The 17,961-nt window shown below is 42.6% G+C and overlaps 1 protein-coding gene across 3 annotated transcripts in view; it reads left to right on the forward strand.

The window, feature by feature from the left end:
• LOC124710579 (adenomatous polyposis coli protein-like) overlaps positions 1 to 8,655 on the forward strand; it is a 490,408-nt gene extending 481,753 nt beyond the window's left edge. For all 3 annotated transcript variants that reach the window (XM_047240936.1, XM_047240937.1, XM_047240938.1), the window contains 3 exons: positions 214 to 359; positions 456 to 2,192; positions 7,950 to 8,655. In XM_047240936.1, the coding sequence (XP_047096892.1) occupies positions 214 to 359; positions 456 to 2,192; positions 7,950 to 8,012 (1,946 nt within the window). In that variant the 3' untranslated portion in view covers positions 8,013 to 8,655. The remainder of the gene's footprint in view (positions 1 to 213; positions 360 to 455; positions 2,193 to 7,949) is intronic.
• Positions 8,656 to 17,961: the final 9,306 nt, after the last annotated feature.

The following is a 17,961-nucleotide window of genomic DNA, read 5'->3' on the forward strand; positions in this document are numbered from 1 at the left end:
TTCTCACAGATTAAAACACTTGTAAAGAATGGGACTAGAACCTAAACATTTGACTATTTTCTTATTATCATCATTATTATACTCTTGTTACAATACTCGAAGAAAGCAATGGAGCAGGCTCGAGTCCCATTCCATCACAGTTTTAATCTGTCAGCAAGCCTCATTTATGTTGTTGAATAAATATAATGTGAATTCCCTTTTCTTTTTCAACAGCTCGCATAACTACAAGTATTAGTTCAGCGCTGGCAGTTATTACATCGTTTTTTGACACGCAGTTCACTTATTGCTCCATGCAGAGGAGACAGAAGCCAAAAAATGTGCACGAACAGGTGTCGGACATCGAGTATATCATACCGAGAGTAAGACATTTATTTAATGGTAACTTCAGATGTCGCTATGTAATGTGTAACAGCGCACGGTTGCATTTTAACGCAATTTTTGTTTTCATTTTTCAGAAAAAAACGAGCTCTGTGGCCAAACAGGCGCAGAATATATACAGCCAATACGCACAATCCTGGGTGTTCGATACCGACACTACCTCGTCGTCGAAGAACGAATCTCCGTACCTCAAGCTTCCAAATAACAATGTACCGTACGACACTAAGACGTTCAGCTCTCGGAAGCACTCTACTCCAAAGATCGACATCATCTGCGACGAGCAGAGCCTGGACCAGAAAATGTTCCTGGTGAACCCTACGGTGCACGTGGAACCCGTCAGCGACGACAGCAACGGCGGCCGCAGCCTCAACTACATGAAGAGCTTCTCGAGGACGCCGTCGCCGGCCGGCGTGTCCGAGAGCTCGTCGCAGGACTCGAGCTTCAACCCGCCCATCTACGAGTGCCTGGAGAGGCTGACTGAGCCGACGCTGTACCGGTCGCGGCTCAACACGGCCATCAGCCTCAACGCGGAGCAGAGCCGCCAGTCGCTCGAGTGCGACGCGCGCGGCACGCTCGACCACGCAAAGTCTTCGCACTCGCTGCGGCCGCGCAGCGACACCTTCAGCAAGGCCGCCGCCGTCGAGGTGCTACACGTGCCCGAGAAGGTGCAGTACGCCTCGCTCATGGTCGAGCTGCAGCAGGCCATCCGCTCGAAGAAGGAGAGGCTGCACCAGCAGCAGCCCGTGTCGCCGCAGAGCACCTGCGACAGCGTCACGGTCGAGGACTGCTCTGAGCCCACTCAGACAGAGTCGAAGGGCAGCAATAGCCTGCAGGGCTCGTCGCTGGACAACTCGCAGCGGACCGAGCCCAAGGGCAGCGACACGGAGTTCTCCAAGGAGCTGGAGGCGGCGCTCCAGCTGATACAGGACCTCGAGTCGCCGAACACGATAGAGACGCCGTCTGAGACGTGCAGGTCGATTAACGGGGCCGAGCTGGCGTTGCCGGGGGGAAGCGCGCCCGTGGTGAGAGTGAAGTGGCGGGACAGTGACGCCAGCGGCAGCGGTAGCACAAAGACGTTGAGCGAGTGCGTGTCGCCGCCAGAGCTGCCGGCAGACTCCTCGCAGGGTAAGGCAACTTCGGTCGTAGTAGTCGCTTCCGCCGGAAGTGGGTCGCAGTCCTCCTCCGGTTACAGCTCGCCGTCTCACGGCAATTCGAAACAGCCCACACCCACATGTTCCAAACCGCCCTCTGTCACTGGTAGCTCTTGCAACCTTGTCGGTGGGGCCGAGCAGCAGGTATCCTACGCCATCTGCAACACGAGTGGAGCTGCCATTATCTCTCTGTATTCTCCGGCGGGCACTACCGAGGCGCCCGCGCCGGAGAAGAAGAAAAGGACACCTCCGCCCCCACCTAAGATAGAGGTGAAGGAGGCTCCCGAGCCGCGCAAGTGCTCGGTCGGCGACAGTGTCGCCGATAAGACAGAGGCGCCCTCCAGGTTGTCACCGGTGAGCGCGGGGAGCAGAGAGAACGTCGTACTGAGGGATGGCAAAGATAAGCCACCTGTAAGGGCTTCCAGCGTTCCCAATGGCAGTAGCTCTATTCCGGAGTTTAAGCTGGAATCGAGCCCGAGCCCTGCGTCGACTCTGAGGGCCAGCACGTCAAAATGGAACGTGAAGTCTCTGCTACGGAAGAAGACCAGCCCACCAATGCTAACTCCAGAACTGGAAGGTGCAATCTTTAAGTCCGAAAGCCTTGCGTACCTTACAGAGCTTGAGCTGCTTGCTAGACACGCCAGAAACAAATCCATACAGAGGGTAAGAAAACAAATACTCAACACTAACCAGACAATACCGATTCTTACATACTAATCATGGGCTCGATGGTGAAGGTCTGTTCTTTCTGCTGCATTGTTCTACTGATACTAATGTTCCACTAATATTGCCTGCTGGAGTGGTAACATACTTGTATCAACTGCAGTCTCTGATTAAATTCTCTTTCTCCAAATGGATACTAATTATCCTCTTCTGATACTAATCGGACAACAGTAAGTATGTAGTACAGTTCCTTAATACCGAAGGTCTTCTGACGGATAAGAGATATCTGTGAGATGAAAAAAAATTTAAAAGGGTTTCCTCTACTAATGTCATCGTTCATTTCCAGGAGACCAATGTAAGAGAAAACTAAAGCGCCGAATGTTTTTCTTAATTTTCAACTATGTATTCAGTTCTGTTTTCCTGAAGACAAATAAGTCTATACACATTTGTATGTCAATTTATGTATATTACAACAGGACGCTTATATTTTTTAAGCTTTACTCAATAGTTGTACACTTAAGCTATAAGTTTCTTTCGGCTGCATTGTTATTTTGAAGCTATATGCAGTTATATAGCGATCTTAGTATATGCAATTTTTACATTATATTCCCGTTTGGTTTTGTGTGTGTGTGTGTGTGTGTGTGTGTGTGTGTGTGTGTGTGATGTAATTTTCGTTTTCTATAAACTTGACAGCTTTACTTGACACAGGTCAACGATGTCGTATGGTTACGTACACTGATCGACGAAAACATTATGTCCACCTTTGGCACGGATAAAAACGGTGACGCATCGTGGCAGGGAAGCAATCAGGCCTTTGTAGTCATTAGAGGGAGTTAGCACAACATCTGCCCATAAAATCACCTGATTCCCGTAAACTCCAGGGAGAGCGACGATGACCTCTGACACCACATTCAATCACATCCCAGATGGGCTCGATCGGCTTCAGACCTGGCGAGTTGGGGGGCAAGAACGTCATTTGGAACTCACCACTGAGTTCCTCGAACCACTCCACCGCGCTCATGGCCTTGTGACATGGCGCATTATCTTGTTGAAAAATGCCATTGCTGTTGGGAAACATGATCATCTTGAAGGGGTGTATGTGGGATGCAACCAGTATACGGTACTCCTTAGCCGTCATAGTGCCTTGCACGATCTCCACTGGACCCATGGATGCCCACGTGAATGTTATCAGAGCGTATAGAGCTGCTGCCAGCTTGTCTCCGTCTCGCAGTACAGGTGTCAAGGAGCTGTTCCCCTGGAAGACGACGGATTCTCGCCTTCCCGTCGGCATGATGAAGAAAGGAGGGATTCATCGGACCATGCAGTGCTGTGCCACTGCACCAATATCCACTGTCGATGGTTACGTGCCCATTTCAGTCGTAATTTCCAATGCAGGGGTGTTAACATTGGCATATGCATTGGTCGTCGGCTGCGGAGACCCATCGCAAGGAGTGTTCGGTGCGCTGTGTGTTCACACACACTTGTACTCTGCCCACCATTGAAGTCTGATGTTAGTTACGCCACAATTCGCCGCCTCTCCTGTTTTACCACTCAACCTAGCCATCGACGTCCAATATCTTTAATGAAAGGTGGCCGCCCAATCCCACAACGTCTGGACGTGGTTTCACCTCGGTCTCGCCATCTGTTGCAGACGCCACAGTACTTCACTAACACCCGACAAAGTCGTGCAGTTTCTGCAAGGATCGTGCCGAGCCTCCCGGCCAAGTCAATGTGTCCTCAGTCAAACTCAGATATATCGCCGTCCCCATTCTACACACGGACAGCATGTTCCCTGATAGTGCATGCACCGTGCATGTTTCTGACTAGCAATCATACTTCGGCAGGTGACGCTGCTATCGCCTGGACAGGTTTATATCGATAGTAGGTCCTGGTCATAATGTTCTAGCTGATCAGTGTATTTATCTTATTCATCTATGGAAGTGTGTGATGGTTATAGTGTCTACTTATAGGTTTGTGTCACAGACATACATTACTAGACTGGCAAAAACGCATCTTCTACTGAAGCCAGACGTTTGGTGAGGTGAGATGGCGGCGTCAGGAAGATTGTATATGGGACTACAATGGTTTTCTGAAACGAAATGATGTTCTAAACTTCAGTCGGTAATATAAAAAAGTTCTGCTGTTAAGCAAATACCTGCCTACTAGTTGAGTTTGGCTCTGAGCACTATGGGACTTAACAGCTGTGGTCATCAGTCCCCTAGAACTTAGAACTAATTAAACCTAACTAACCTAAGGACATCACACACATCCATGCCCGAGGCAGGATTCGAACCTGCGACCGTAGCAGTCGCGCGGTTCCGGACTGCGCGCCTAGAACCGCGAGACCACCGCGGCCGGCAAGTTGAGTTTAACACATACGTTATAGAACAGTATTATGAGAAGAAGATAAAGCTACACACACGCACACACACCCGGGCGTTTGAAGCAGACTATAGTTTTCGTAAGAACACTCAAATAAATAAAGAACTTGTTACTAACGCTAAATAGCGCGTTCTACTTATGGAACACTTGCATAACGAGCACTCTATTCAAAGAAAAGCCGAAGTTGATCAAAATTGATTAAAAACACATCATTAAGCTACGTCTGTTAATACTAGGTTTATTAAAACCCTTAATATATATATAAAATGTTTAAACTCTGTCAGTATCTCAGATAAGACAAAACGGTCCTGTAATTATTTAGGCTTACAGACAGCCGCGTGGGATTAGCCGAGCGGTCTTAGGCGCGGCGCTGCAGTGATGGACTGTGCGGCTGGTCCCGGCGGAGGTTCGAGTCCTTCCTCGGGCATGGGTGTGTGTGTTTGTCCTTAGGATAATTTAGGTTAAGTAGTGTGTAAGCTTAGGGACTGATGACCTTAGCAGTTAAGTCCCATAAGATTTCACACACATTTGAACATTTGAGCTTACAGACACTACAAAAGCAAAAACCCACAGGATGTTTCTAGTTAGGCTTGCATTGAGACCAGTTCCTTTCCTTGTATCTTCCGTCTGCTATATGAAGTATATAGCCAAATACAGGCATGTATTAACCATTGTGTGAAAACTCAAAAGGCAACGTAGTTATCAGTTTATTCTCATTTCTAACGACTGTTCTATCAGTAAATAAACAGCTGTTTACACGTCCTTGCGCTCTCCGCCATTTTGCGTTTCTAAAGGACTGGCTTCAGTGACACAAGTGATACTGCATACGATGTTGCCAGTCAGTTAACGTAAGTCTGTGCTTTATGTAAGTTGTTTTTTCTTATCGTGTTATTTGTTACCGTGTTCTAAAATGTCGACGAAATTTTCAATAAAAATTTTAGTTCAGTCTGTTCTTTAGGATTTTGTTTGGGTATTTTCGTGTGCATATTGCTATTACTTCTAAAAGGGTCATATTGAAAATTTCGTCGAAATTTTAGAACATGGTAATACATAACATGATAACCAAGGACTACTCCGACAAACCTACACAAAGAATCTATAACCACCACACAATTTCATAGATGAATAACATTATGTATATACACCAAAAAAATACAATAAGCAGAAATGTTCGACAGCTACAGCGTCAAGATGAGATATGGATGTAAGTACTCGACACGCTGTTACAAAACCAGTCAGATATGCAATGTAAAAACTGTAATTCCAGATCGCTTGAAAATGGCAGCCGAAATAAGCTTATCACCTAATTGTAAAACTTCAAAAAGTAGCAGCGTCATAGTGTAGCATACATCAAACTTATTTACGAGTTACCTACTATTCTGTAGGCCCTGAGCAATACAAAAAAAAAAATTCGGGTGTGTTTGCTTTTCAACCATTTATCGTCCCTGTTACAAACAAGCACATGGTGTCTGCACATTTATTTATGGAGTAAAGGTTTACATTCACTGTGATGAAACACTAGCTCCAGACTGAAGAACGATTATCAACATCGAAGTACACGCCAGTGGCACTTTGAGTTCAGTGTAAGTCAGGTGCTAATCACGCAGACCTCGGGATAGGTTCTGGCAGTCGGCTGCATTCATCTTGGAGGCCGTTGGCTTAAACTAGTTTCTCCTTAAGTGCTTACGGCACTTACTGCAGGGAAGTAAGGGACGTAGATTTGTGTTTTAACACTCTGTCAGTGACAATGTTATTAGGTTCAAATGGCTCTGAGCACTATGGGACTTAACAACTGAGGTATCAGTCCCCTAGAACTTAGAACTGTTAAACCTAACTAACCTAAGAATATCACTAACCTAAGAATATCACACACATCCATGCCCGAGACAGGATTCGAACATGCGACCGTAGCGGTCGCGCGGTTCCAAGCTGAAGCGCCTACATCCGCTCGGCCACAACGGCCGGCCGTTATTAGGGATGTGCGCAATTCAATTAAGAGAGGATGCGGAGGAACAAGTTTAAATCGTTTCAAAAGGATCCGTCATTCGTCTTAATAACTTAACAAAACTTATGGAAGACTTAAATATGGACAGCCAAACGGTGTGCTAAACCACGCTCCTCCCGAATAATAGACAAGTGTCTTAACCACTGCGCCACGCCTTAAGTAAGCCTAATTATGATCGGGGCAGAGGGAGGGAGTTGCCGCAAGCACTGCAAGGATGTATCATCATCGCACACGTAAAAAATCAATTACTTTCGAAAAACACAAAGATGGCGTCAGCTTCAAAACCCACATCGGACGATTACGCCATCATCATCTCCTCGTGGTCATCCACAAAATCATGGGAAGAAGATTGAGATCTTTATGCCAATAACCTGTATTGTCTGACTATCTAGAACAGTACTGTCACCTGTCACGGAAAATTATTTTTCTCGATAAGATTAATGCGTAACCTGATCAGCGAAGCAGCCATCGAGACAAACTTAAGTAATTATGCGTGAATAATATATTTCCGGCAGCTAAGGACCGATATTTGAATTACTAATAATCCTGCAGTAACAGCTGTTTGCCCTTTAGCAACGATTTAAATTTCGTGGTACTTGTAAGAGAGAAGGTTTTCGCAGTCACTTTAATACTGTGTCCCCTCAATGCGCGATTTGTCTCGTTTTGTGTGCAATTAGCTGTTCCCTGCAAACAGGAAAACTTTTCGAAGAATGGAGTGCTGCCTGTTCGTATCACTTACGGACTAGCGTCTCTGTTGTCATCGCCTATTGGCGGCCGACTATATTCTTATTAATTTCAATCACGCACTATAGAACCATTCTGAGCTTGGCAAGCGTTCAGCTTTACAGAACGAGTATCCACATTGTTGTCTTTACGAACAATTGTTCAGTTTCACCCTACAATTTATCTTCCTTCACAACAAGCAATGTACCAGTAGCACTTTAGCGCAATACGATGTGCATGGTCACTATGTCATCTGAAATTCGCCTTGAAGTAACATTTCTCGAAAAATTCCGAGGCAACAAAATTAGCATTTTCCTGGCACTCACGTCCTTCCTCTTAGGAAATTAACTGTAGGAAATGGGTATTTCAGGAGAAAAATTGCAATAGTTACCAGTTTTCAGGCTTTGATGAATAATTACTTCCGCCCGTGGAGCTTATATCTTCAGGAATACAGACTGTATTATTTCAATAATAATAATAATTATTACTATTCGATGCCTTGCTCTTAAATGGAATGCTTTGTTCCCGTAGTTCAATAGAATAGATAGCTATAGTGCTTTTCGTTCTGATTTTGACATTAACCTAAAGTAAAAATTAGTAACACATACCATCTGGGAACTGCACTAACTGAACGTTTGTATTTTCAGCAAATTGAGCAGCGCGTTCAGCAGCAGATACTGGGACATTCCTCTTCTGAATCACACTGCTGACATTACAAGACCAAAGGAATTCGTTTATATATTGTGTAATATTTTTTCCATTCTTCCAGTTACTTTTTATATTATCTTATTTCTATTGTACATTAGTCTCATAAGACAATGTAAATATTTAATGTAAGAATACTAATATATAGTAATATAAGTGAGCAAAAAGCTACGTCAGTCAGCTCGAAGATTGCGAGAATTTTCTAAACAATAAATTCTATTCTTTGTTAGAAATCGTTTGACAGATGTTGCATGCAGAACCAGTACAGAAGAAAACCCGATACAATTATTCGTAAAACGCAGTGACAACATTTGGTGCTCAGTTTGTGATCAATCAATGAAAATAGAAATCTTTCACATTAGAAAATATTATTATGTTTTTTGTATCTGTTATACAGTACTTGTGTGCAAAAGTGTAACATTTCTAAGGAAATACTGAACAGAACTGTGAACAGAACCGTCCAAAAGTGGATTGAGCGTTGTTGTACAGAGAGTTTATTAATATCTGTTGACATGTACAAGAATGATTATAAAATGGCTGGCCCACAGATGTTTAAATACCAGTAGTACCATAGATACGGTACGTATGTAATAACATACTGTTTCCTTAAATAAAAAGGGCCTTTGCTAATGCCCTCTATTTTTAGGATTCCATTTTTTTATGTTTCATTAAGGAGTAAGCTGTTTCTAGTACAGTGACTAAATACTTTGTAACAATTTTCCTACCAAAATATTTATGACAAACATACATTGTGTGTGAAATTCTGAGTGTCTTCGATAAAAGCAATTGTTCAGCTACAGGCATTTTAAACGTGGGAATAAAATTAGTTTTTTATTAAGCGTGTGTAGGCATTGGTTCTCTTAACATAGTGTTGCGCTGACCAAGACCGTAAGTTGGGTAAGTGATATTTAAATGAAACAATTAACTGCATTGTGTGTATACACTGCATATATGTTTCGAATAATACCTACACATGTTGTCTTAATTATTTTTTGACCTGAGTATTATTTTGACATTTGTCAAACATTTAGGTAAGGATTTTGTTGATAACGTATATGTAGCCAGATCTATCCATAGGTGTCAGGCATTGTCAGGTTGAATTATTTGTATATAGTATTCTTTAGGAATCTACTTGTTGCTTTCCAACTTGTAAGAAAGTAGGGGTTGCAAAAATAATAATACAACAACTGATTCCTTTTACATTTTTCCAAAATTGAGAACTTAGGGTGGCGTAATGGCCCTATTGCAGAAACTTGAACATCAACGGAGTTAAGCCCAAAACCTGCCTTTCTCTAAAATATTTCTGAGTGACCATGCCATGGCTGAAACTTTCGTACACATTGGTAACTATTCGTAGTGGTGTATCGGTTTCTCTGTTGCTACGTCTTGGTTGCTGTGCAGTATATACATTCATCTTTATCAAGATCACTGACGTTATTGGCCATTTAAGCTTTATATCGTGATATAAAACTAGTCCGACCTACAACTATTCTCAGCATAATGTTTGTACAGGGTTTCCCTTCAATTTATACATCAAGTGGCATCTGTTTGAACATTTATTTCCGTCAGTTGTTAGACAATCATAGTAGAGCTACCTTCAACACTTTACTCTCAAACCACGCATGAAGAGTTAAACCAATCGCAGAGTTATCATAACGCTCATAGGTTACACAGTAGGAATTTTCTTTGTTCACAAGACAAAGAAAAACATCAAACTAACTTAGTATAACTACGTTTCATTAACGAAACCTGACATCAAAGAGTAATTCATGCTGCATATACCAGTATGTATTGCATTCCAGCCCCTTAGATTCAACCTTTTCGATGGAATAACGTGTATCCATTTTTATAAGAGGCTTAAGATGCAGTATAAAGTAATGGAAGAATAATGTAACTTATTCAGTCACATGAACTAAAAGTTTGATATCTTACGAGACAAGTCATTAACGAAAGACATTTATTTGTAAATAACAGAAAACCGTAGAAAGACAGACTGCTAGTGAGTGGTAACAATCGGAGGGAACGAGTTTACGTCTGTTCAATACCCGTTTCATGTTTATTCTTTATCAACACCGTTCGAAAGAGACAAACTCTTAACAAATCAGATTCCTCGACGTTCTTGTCACGGTATCAGATATGAGCCTTGTCTCTGTGTTACCACAGAGCTCCTTCTCAAACCATTGTGTTGTGTGTAGGCGATTGGCCAAATGCTTGGCATACGCTCACAAGAGGACTGCTGCACTACCGCCCTTCTATAGAGACACACACGTCACAAAATTATTCTGCTTATCCTAGGACTAGAATTATTAAACAAAAAAGAATTATTATACAGTACAATAATTGTCCGAAGAAAGAACTAGAACAGTTGCTTAAATGGGATTATTCAATAGTTCGTCACTATTGTGCCAAATGAAGCCATAACTGTTCTGTAGAGTTTCAAAATACAGATACAGTTCCAGGCCAAGAGTACCTACAGAGAAAATCTGTATTTAATTAGTGGTATTTATTAACATGCACTCCAGCGGAATACGCCCTACTCATGAAAAGTCAAAGTGCCTCGCATGCGTCTCTTGCTTGAAACATTGAGGAGGAGAGGGAGACTATCTTCTGTATACGAGGTAAGTACTATAGCACATCAGATGGTTGGGATTCCTTTGCAGGAGCAACAGAGCTCTCCTATCAATGTCCACTTGTCCTTCTAACTTGTGTGTCGCTGTTTGAATAAATATCAAAGAAACAAGTACCAAACGGGTTATTTGGAGCGTCCGTGTGTTACTGTAACTCAATAGTATCTACCATCGTGTAGAGAGTTACTTTCCAGTGTAGTAGTGAGACAAGTCAACAGTTAATTTTTTATCCAACAGATAGGTCTCTTTCCATATACAGTCAATAGTGTTCATAGCAACAGCGAAGCACTTTCACAATCGTCTTGTCTTATGACGCTTTCACATTCATGGCATAATTTTCGGTTTAAATGTTTCGTAAATAAATAGCGAAACATGTGGTAGTTTTAATTGTTACAGGAAGTAGTAAAAAGATGTTAAGACTCTTGTATCAGTAAATATTTATAAATAATATGCGCGAAATTTCAGCTATGTAGGTCTCTTCCAAAACCGACACACTAAAGTGGCTCTCATTATTAACATTAGCTGAAGCTCCTAACCTGGAAATGGAAAATATAAGAATTAATTCCTTACCAACAGTTCTGGCTTCGTTATAATGGAGAAACTAGTAAGAAAAAAAGGAACAATACGTTTACGTGCCTCAGTATCGAAAAATGACAAAATGAGTAACGAGGAATTAACCATAAATGTTCAGAAATTCATTTCTAAGCACTAAAACTTAAAAAAACTCCATAACTAACAGGAAAGTGGGCACGCAAGGACAGTCTATTTGAAAGAGGCTCGCCGTTAGTGAATAACTCTAAAGAAACTTTCAGTGAACTCTGTACACCGTAAGAGAGATTAATTTGAGGAAAAAAAGACTGGGTAGCCCTCTGCAGACATTAAAAAATGTGCATCATCAAGATTTACTTTGCTAATCCAGAAGGAAAAAAAACAAGGAATCGCTCCTGCCAATGTATCGCGCTAACTTCAAAATATTCCACACGCTCCAGCGACAAACTTCGCAGGATGACGATGACAGTTTATGACTACAGTGTAAAGAAATACTTCACTATATCGTTGTGACAATTGAAACATTATTTTAGGCTTCCTCTGCACGACTTCTGCGAAAACTGAGGACCTGAAAGGTATGTACATAAATATAGCCGGCCGCTGTGACCGAGCGGTTCTAGCGCTTCAGTCCGGAACCACGCTGCTGCTACGGTCGCAGGTTCGAATCCTGCCTCGGGCATGGGTGTGTGCCTTAGGTTAGTTGGGTTTAAGTAGTTCTAAGTCTAGGGGACTGATGTCCTTAGATGTAAATTCTCATAGTGCTTAGAGCCATTTGAACATAAATATAATAGGAAGAATATTTGTATTTTCTATAATATAAAACCAGTACTGGTAAGTTTTATGTCGTACGCTTTTCTGAAAGTTTTGGCAGGAATATGAGAAAGTCCCATATCCTTTCAAGCAGTAATTGTAATGAGTTATTGGAAATAAAACATGATAGTTCATGAAACGCTTACCAGATACGTAAACCTTGAAAACAATTTCAATCCTGTGATTCATTAATTCAGATGGTTTAACTTTTGAGTCCTTTGTCTCTAAATTAACTTCCTCTTTAATTCATAACGCTCCATGTAAAGTTAGTTATTAGTTCATCATTATGTTCGCACTTGCTAGATGAAATGTGTATTAACTTACGGACAGAGGGTGATATTACATGGCGGTTCTGTTGTCCGGGATATTTAAAAATAAAAATTATTTTCTTCGTCTGTGTTACATGTCCTTCTCCGTAGTAGATGACTGTTTTGTTTATTTCAGAATTATTCACCGAATACATTTCTGCATTGCATAATTCGGCACATTCCAGGCAGGGGCACTTAATTTTATTATAACCTTTGTGACCTATGGTAAATTAGATGGTCACCATCTTTAAAGAACAGAACATGTTTTTGCAGTTAGAAGTGGAGGATGACAAATTTGCATTCTCCTTACAGCTAGAACATAGGTACTACACAAACTGCTGTCGCGTCAACGTGGTCTATGGATAAATCTGCACTCCTGGCCCGCTGCTAGATGGAACAGACTACAGTCCCGAACAACGGTCGCATCCACTAGTCCCCATACCTCTGTGTACATTTCATACCATTCATCGAATATAAACTAAAATTTAACGAAAAGCAAAAAAAAGAGCAAATTACTGAATTTTTGTTTCCCCGACATCTGTCACACGTTTAGCCCGCATCTCGTGGTCGTGCGGTAGCGTTCTCGCTTCCCACGCCCGGGTTCCCGGTTCGATTCCCGGCGGGGTCAGGGATTTTCTCTGCCTCGTGATGGCTGGGTGTTGCGTGCTGTCCTTAGGTTAGTTTGGTTTAAGTCGTTCTAAGTTCTAGGGGACTTACGACCACAGCAGTTGAGTCCCATAGTGCTCAGAGCCATTTGAACCATTTTTGTCACACGTTTAAGACATCAAGAGGAGACAAACCGACACAGTAATTGTCGTCCACCAACAAGGTGTTTATTATGGTCTGCAGCGGCAAAGGTGGGCGTTTTCTTCATACTTTCTTTTGTTCTCCAAAAATATATAAAACTCGCAGGTGTATCATAACTAGCCGTGAAATATGAACAACGGGTTGTGAAAGGAACTGCATTACTTAATACGTATATAACTATACATCTTAGGAATTGTATGTCCTACGCTGCCAATGTTAAGTGATGAAAACTTTTGACTCCTTCTCTTGGAAAGTTTCCAAGACACCAATACCAAAATTTCCATCATTAATGATTATTACAAAAAATGTGTTATGAGATATCTTATGATATTTTTCTCAAACTCTTAATTTTTCTGGCGGAATAAAGGAACATAAAACCAAACAACGTAGGCTCCACAGTGACAAAAATAATGAAAGTGTTTTCCGATAGCGCGCAGTCAGCAGTAATCTGAACCAGTCTAAATATGTGTGTGTGTGTGTGTGTGTGTGTGTGTGTGTGTGTGTGTGTGTGACACACACACATGCTACGCGACTCACCTTTCGCACCCGGTGGATCTGGAATAACTCGACACACTGACTCAGAAACATCTAACAGCAGCCTACCCCAGTGCAGCTGGTCCAACTGCCTAATTTCACACAGTTAGCGTAGCTACTGAGACACTAGACTATTAAGCCTTGTTTTCCTAGGTACAGGAATTTTACGCCAACAGGCCTAGTAGAACGAAAAAAGGAACTGGGCATGTTGCGTAGGCAGAGACGCAAAACTGAAATACATTGCGCATTGTGTTTTCTCCGGAAAAGAATCCGCAAACGCATTCAGTCGACGCATGGTGTCTGGGAAGTGTGTTCAAATAGTGTTACTACAAAGAAAGTGCTACTTCCTGTACACTGTTTATGAACCATGCGGGAGAAAAGAAAAACTGATACCTCAATATACAATGGACGATGAGGAAAAGAATATTTGCTCCAGGCTTATGCGAAGCGCAGGAAAACTATCAGCAATACGTTTTTGAGAGTGCGTCAATTAATACCTGGGCACTGACACGCACTTTTGCTTTTTGGCACCTTTGTATGAATTTTGAACACGTACTTTTACATCACTTTAAGCATTTGCCTCAATAGAAAATAGCGTACAACGATTTAGACTCGTTCAGAATACTGCTGACTGCGCGCTATCGGAAAACACTTTCATTATTTTTGTCACTGTGGAGGGGACGCAGGGAGCATTACGTAATACGTGATGCAAAATTCCTGCTCGTAGGAAAGCCCAGCTTTATTCAAAATAAGCAGAAGCAGAATTCAAAATCACGGAACGGCTGTTTTAGTTTGGGATTTTTTCTGAGTATTGTAATTCTGGGATGGTTCTTTTCAATACTGCTGTGACAAATTTCCTCTCATAACCCACTCCAGTCAGAGTTCGTTTCTTCTCAGTATATATAATATATATGCCCTCACTGCCCAGAGGTTTTGAAATTAATCCAGAACATCAGCACAAATACTGACTGTTAGAAATTAATGCCACCACAATTCTCTCTCTTGCTCGTTAAAGTTACCTTAAAAAGGAAAATTCGAGAATACTGGCTCAATTTAATCTAGCATCGTTGTAAAGATGAGTGAAATAGCATTCAATTGTGTTGAGAAACAGATGAAATCTCTAAAACTGAACAACTGAACAAACCTCCAGGGACCAATAGAATCCCTGCGTTTCACTTGCCTCCCTCTTATCCCATCCCTCGAACAAGAAACTGCCCAGAGGTTAGAAGAAAGCACAGGTTACACCTGTCTACAACAAGCGTAGTAGAAGTTATCCACTAAACTTCGGTCCAGTACCCTTGACATCCGTTTGTTGTGCAATCTTAGAAAATATTCGGAGCTCCACGCTAATGAGGCATCTCTAGAAGAACTACTTTCTCCACGTCAATGAGAATGACTTCCGTAAACGTCTGTCATGAGAAACACAAGTCTCCCGTTTCTCATATAACATCCCGAAAGGCATGAATAAAACCAGAAAGGTATGTGCACTGTTTCTTGACTTCGGGAAAACTTTTCACTCAGAACCACACCTACGCTTACCATCGAAAGTACGATCACACGATATATCAAGCGAAACTTGTGGCTTCATTGAGGGTATCTTCATAGGACGCAGCATGTTATTTTGGCTGGATAGTCACTGAATTTGTGGAACTACACTCAGCAGTGTCCCAGCGACTTTGGTTGAGTCTCTTGCTTTTTATGTTGTCTATGAATGACCTTGTAGACAATATTTGTAGTAACCTCAGACTTCACGCAGATGATGTGGTTATCCATAATGAACTCAGATCTTGATGAGATTTCAATGTGGTGCAAATATTGGCATCATATTTTAAATGTTCAGAAATCTAAAATTGTGCGTTCCTCAAAACGAAAGAAACGTTGTAATACATGACCGCAGTATTAGTGATCACAACAGGAACCGGTCATTTCATACAAATACGAGGGTTGGACAAAATACGGAAACATTGCGATAAACGTGTGCTTGAATATAAATGCAGATTGTAACCAAGCATGCAGGTTGTGCTGGTGTATTGGATCACGTGCGGCATCTGAACAATGTTCTCGATACACTGCAAGTGTCAATCGTGGTGAGAATGTGTTCTGTGTAGTTGAGAGTGCGTTAATTCGGAGCTGAGTGAGTTCAAACTAGGGAAAAATGTTGGTTTTCGTATGGTGCAGATCCTTCAGGAACTAAGGTAGCCGGAGTATTTGGTGTTTAGAAGGTACTATATCATAGATTTATACCGCATACAGGGAAAATGGAAAAACATCATCCGCTAAGTTAAACGTCGGACGAAATTGTGGGTTGCGTGATCGTGACGGACAGTCACTGAAGAGGATTGAAACGGAAAATAAGACAACAGCTGCCAAAATCACTGCAGAACTGAATGTCGCACACGCGAACCCTCTCAGGCAGCGCGAGTAGAGTTCCGCAACCACCCATCCTCGAAGCTAATACCCGTAACAGAAAAACGTGGTGCCGAAGCAATAAATCTGGGCCATAGAGAAGCGGAGGAACTGTCATTTGGTCAGATGAATCTTGTTTCACACTGTTTCCAACTTCTGACAGAGCTTACGTCCCAAGAGTGAAACATGGCGGCGGTTGATTTGGGCAGTAAATTTGGAAATTTCTGGTAAATTCCTAGGGGACCAAACTGCTAAGGTCATCGGTCTCTAGGCTTACACACTACTTAATCTAACTTAAACTAACTCAGGCTAAGAACAACATACAGATACACCCATGCCCGAGGGACGACTCGAATCTCCGACGGGGGTAGCCGCGCGAACAGTGTCAAGGCGCCTTAAACCGCACGGCACACCGCGCGCGGTTTCGGCAGTCATATCGTGATGTTCCATAGGCCTCATGGATGCTAAGCAAGGCTGCATTACTGTCAAGTTATGTGATCATTTTGGCTTATCATCCTGTGGTATGATCATTATTTCCCAGTGGCGATGCTGTTTTCAAAGGCGACAGGACAATGTGCACACAGCTCACATCGTCCAGGACTATTTCTGGTGAGGACGATGATGAATTGTCGCATCTCTCCTGGCCACCACAGTCACCATAGATACGCCGATGACAGAATGCTGGTAGTGAGACATAGAAATTTCGAACAAACGAAAGCTATCTTAACATCTGGTCTGAAGATAATGGGAATATACTTTCGGAGATGGAAACTGAAACCAAACCTCACCAAGACAGAGGCAGCTTGCTTTCATTTGTGCAACAGAGTGGTGAAGAGATAGTTCCAGGTCTATTCTGGCGCAGACTACTTCACCACAATCAGCACCCAAAATATCTCTGCTGATGACATTCTGCGCTCTTCAGCACTTGGCCTAGTCCACTCTACTATGGCATATGGTGCTCCTGTAATGCTCAGTAGCGCATACACAAACACTCAACGCACATCTGAACAACACAATGTCATTGGTGTCAATGAAAATTTGTGCACGGGCCGGGTTCCGAACCTCGATCTTCTGCTTAACCACTTCGTCCACCAGGGTTCGCCCCCCCCCCCCCCCCCCGACCGACCACACAACTTTCGTATACATCCTGTACCCGCACACACACTGAGAGTCCTGTACAGGAAGAGAAGTGAAGTCGAAGGCCAGTTATTTGGCGTGTAATACTATATTGCAAAGCCTGTGTTGTTCTAATCCACTTTGCAATGTCCTACAAAATGTTGCTTTCAACTATGTCTGTCTTGTCATTTTGAGCCTGTGCTCCATGTAAATGGCGCCTCGGTGTTGGGATGACTTTAAATATCAGCTTTTCTATTCCTTCACTCTTTCTTCCCTTCGATCTTCATTCCTTAAAATCTACATCTACGTACATACTAGGCAAACAACTGTGGCAGTGCATGACAGAGGGTACTTACCGTTATCATGTGATAGTTTCTTCCCGTTCAAATCGCTTATGGAGAGCGGGAAAATCGGTGTTTAAATAATTTTGAGAACGCTGCAATTAGTCTAACCTTAAATTCACGATTATTACGGGTGTGGTACTTAGGGGGATGAATAGTATCTCTGGTTTCTGCACTCAAAACTATTTTCTTGATGAAAGAAATTTCGACCTTTGGTGCATTGGGGCACTGAAACAACTCAAGGGCGGCAGATGGAAATTTGCGCTGGACCGGGATTCGAACCCGGCTCTTCAGCTTTAAGCGGTTGCCTTAACTGCTTCGGCTATCCGAGCACGTCTCCTCTCCGACCCAAATTTCCATATGCTGCACACTACAGAGCAGGTCACCCTGTCCCATGTCGATTATTCCTTTTCGCTCACAGCCCTATTGTATTACCGCGAGAGGTAGCACATAATT

This window comes from Schistocerca piceifrons, chromosome 1 (genome assembly GCF_021461385.2).
Source record: "Schistocerca piceifrons isolate TAMUIC-IGC-003096 chromosome 1, iqSchPice1.1, whole genome shotgun sequence".
Lineage (NCBI taxonomy): Eukaryota > Metazoa > Arthropoda > Insecta > Orthoptera > Acrididae > Schistocerca > Schistocerca piceifrons.